This window comes from Rhodamnia argentea, chromosome 9 (genome assembly GCF_020921035.1).
Source record: "Rhodamnia argentea isolate NSW1041297 chromosome 9, ASM2092103v1, whole genome shotgun sequence".
In the NCBI taxonomy this organism is placed as follows: domain Eukaryota; kingdom Viridiplantae; phylum Streptophyta; class Magnoliopsida; order Myrtales; family Myrtaceae; genus Rhodamnia; species Rhodamnia argentea.
The window spans coordinates 24811565-24812834 of NC_063158.1; the positions used below are offsets into that span (position 1 = coordinate 24811565).

The following is a 1270-nucleotide window of genomic DNA, read 5'->3' on the forward strand; positions in this document are numbered from 1 at the left end:
GCTGTCATTGTCACACAGAGTCACCAACCTTATTGGAACTTAAAGAGGGGCGCAAGATCACATCAAAAGCTTTGAGAGGTTGGAATCTCTACTTGATTCCAGAATCAAGACGTTTGATTCAGATCCGGACAAGGATCCTCTTAACTTCTTTCCTGATTTTCCTGTAATGTTGAAAACACCAGCAGGACCAACAGTGATTTAGCAAATGAGAATCAGAACAATGGTTTAGAAGAACAGAGTTGAATTTCTCCACTTCATTCCAATCAAATTTTGTACGACCCAACAATCCCACAAATGCCCTAGAATCAAGTCCTTCGGCTCGAGAAACCTAACACAACATCATTGACTAGAGACAACCTTTTTAGATAAATTTCAAGCTGCCCTAGCGAGAACCTCAAGCCTCTCGGGCACATCAGAAGGGTCAATAAGGAAACCCCTCCTGGCAAGAGACCTTGGCACTTTGACAGTCAGGACCCCAGCCTCATGCTCAGCAGAGATCCCATTCACATCCACCAGGTTGGGGAGCCTGAACTTCCTCATGAAACTCCTGGCAGGCTCTCTCGACTCCTCCACAGCTTCTGTTCTTATTATCAGGTACCTCGAGTCCTCGACTTCCACTCTTATCTCCTCTTTCCTCACACCTGCCACACCCATTTGAGAAAACAGAGAGGGAAAAAAAAAGTCACATCTTTATCAGTGAAGAGCACAAAACCAGTCGTGAAATGAAATGGGTAAGAAGAAAGGTTAAGAAAGATTAGGTGGAGTTCTTTGGGATGATGACTGCGTACCTGGAAGATCAGCAGAGAAGATGTGGCACTCTGGGGTCTGTGCCCAATGGACATAGTTTTCTGGGATGAAGTGGTATGGGGAAAGAAGAGGAGATGTGAAGAGGTGGCTCCACGAAGGTGATGCATATGTCGGGATCTCCATGGATTCAGAAGAGGACGCTTTTGGTTTGATGAGGTGACGGAAAAACAAAAATTGGTTTTGGTAGGTAGAGATTGACCACACTTGAGATGGAGAGACGGGCTCACGGTGTGGCTGCTATTTATAGGCCAGAGTGACAAGCCCAGTTGGAGTTGTGGGCTTTCTAAGCTTTGAAGTTTGATCGGTCGGTGGTTGTTCATTGGATGATTTGTCGGCCGATGAATTTTTTTGTCTTGCATCCTCCTTGTTCATAGAAGTGGAGGGTGACTCCCATGTAAAGAGGAAGACGACTCCTCATCAACTTGCACTTTCAAATTGATAGATGCAGACCTAAAATTTCAAC

The 1270-nt window shown here is 45.2% G+C and overlaps 1 protein-coding gene across 1 annotated transcript; it reads right to left on the bottom strand.

Annotated features, from left to right (window-relative positions):
- Nucleotides 1-224: 224 nt before the first annotated feature.
- On the bottom strand, nt 225-1060 carry LOC115742997 (15.4 kDa class V heat shock protein). The gene is made up of 2 exons (XM_048284919.1): nt 789-1060; nt 225-641 (listed from the first exon to the last, which is right to left on the bottom strand). Exons 1-2 carry the CDS (start codon nt 928-930, stop codon nt 373-375), a joined length of 411 nt encoding a protein of 136 aa, XP_048140876.1. The 5' UTR covers nt 931-1060; the 3' UTR covers nt 225-372.
- Between the last annotated feature and the right edge of the window lie 210 nt (nt 1061-1270).

Bases quoted from the DNA above. Each gene is read 5' to 3' on its own strand.
- LOC115742997 (XM_048284919.1), bottom strand. From the start codon at position 930: ATGGAGATCCCGACATATGCATCACCTTCGTGGAGCCACCTCTTCACA. The intron at 642-788 runs GTACGCAGTCAT...TGGGTGTGGCAG, and splicing joins CTTCTCTGCTGATCTTCCAG to GTGTGAGGAAAGAGGAGATA.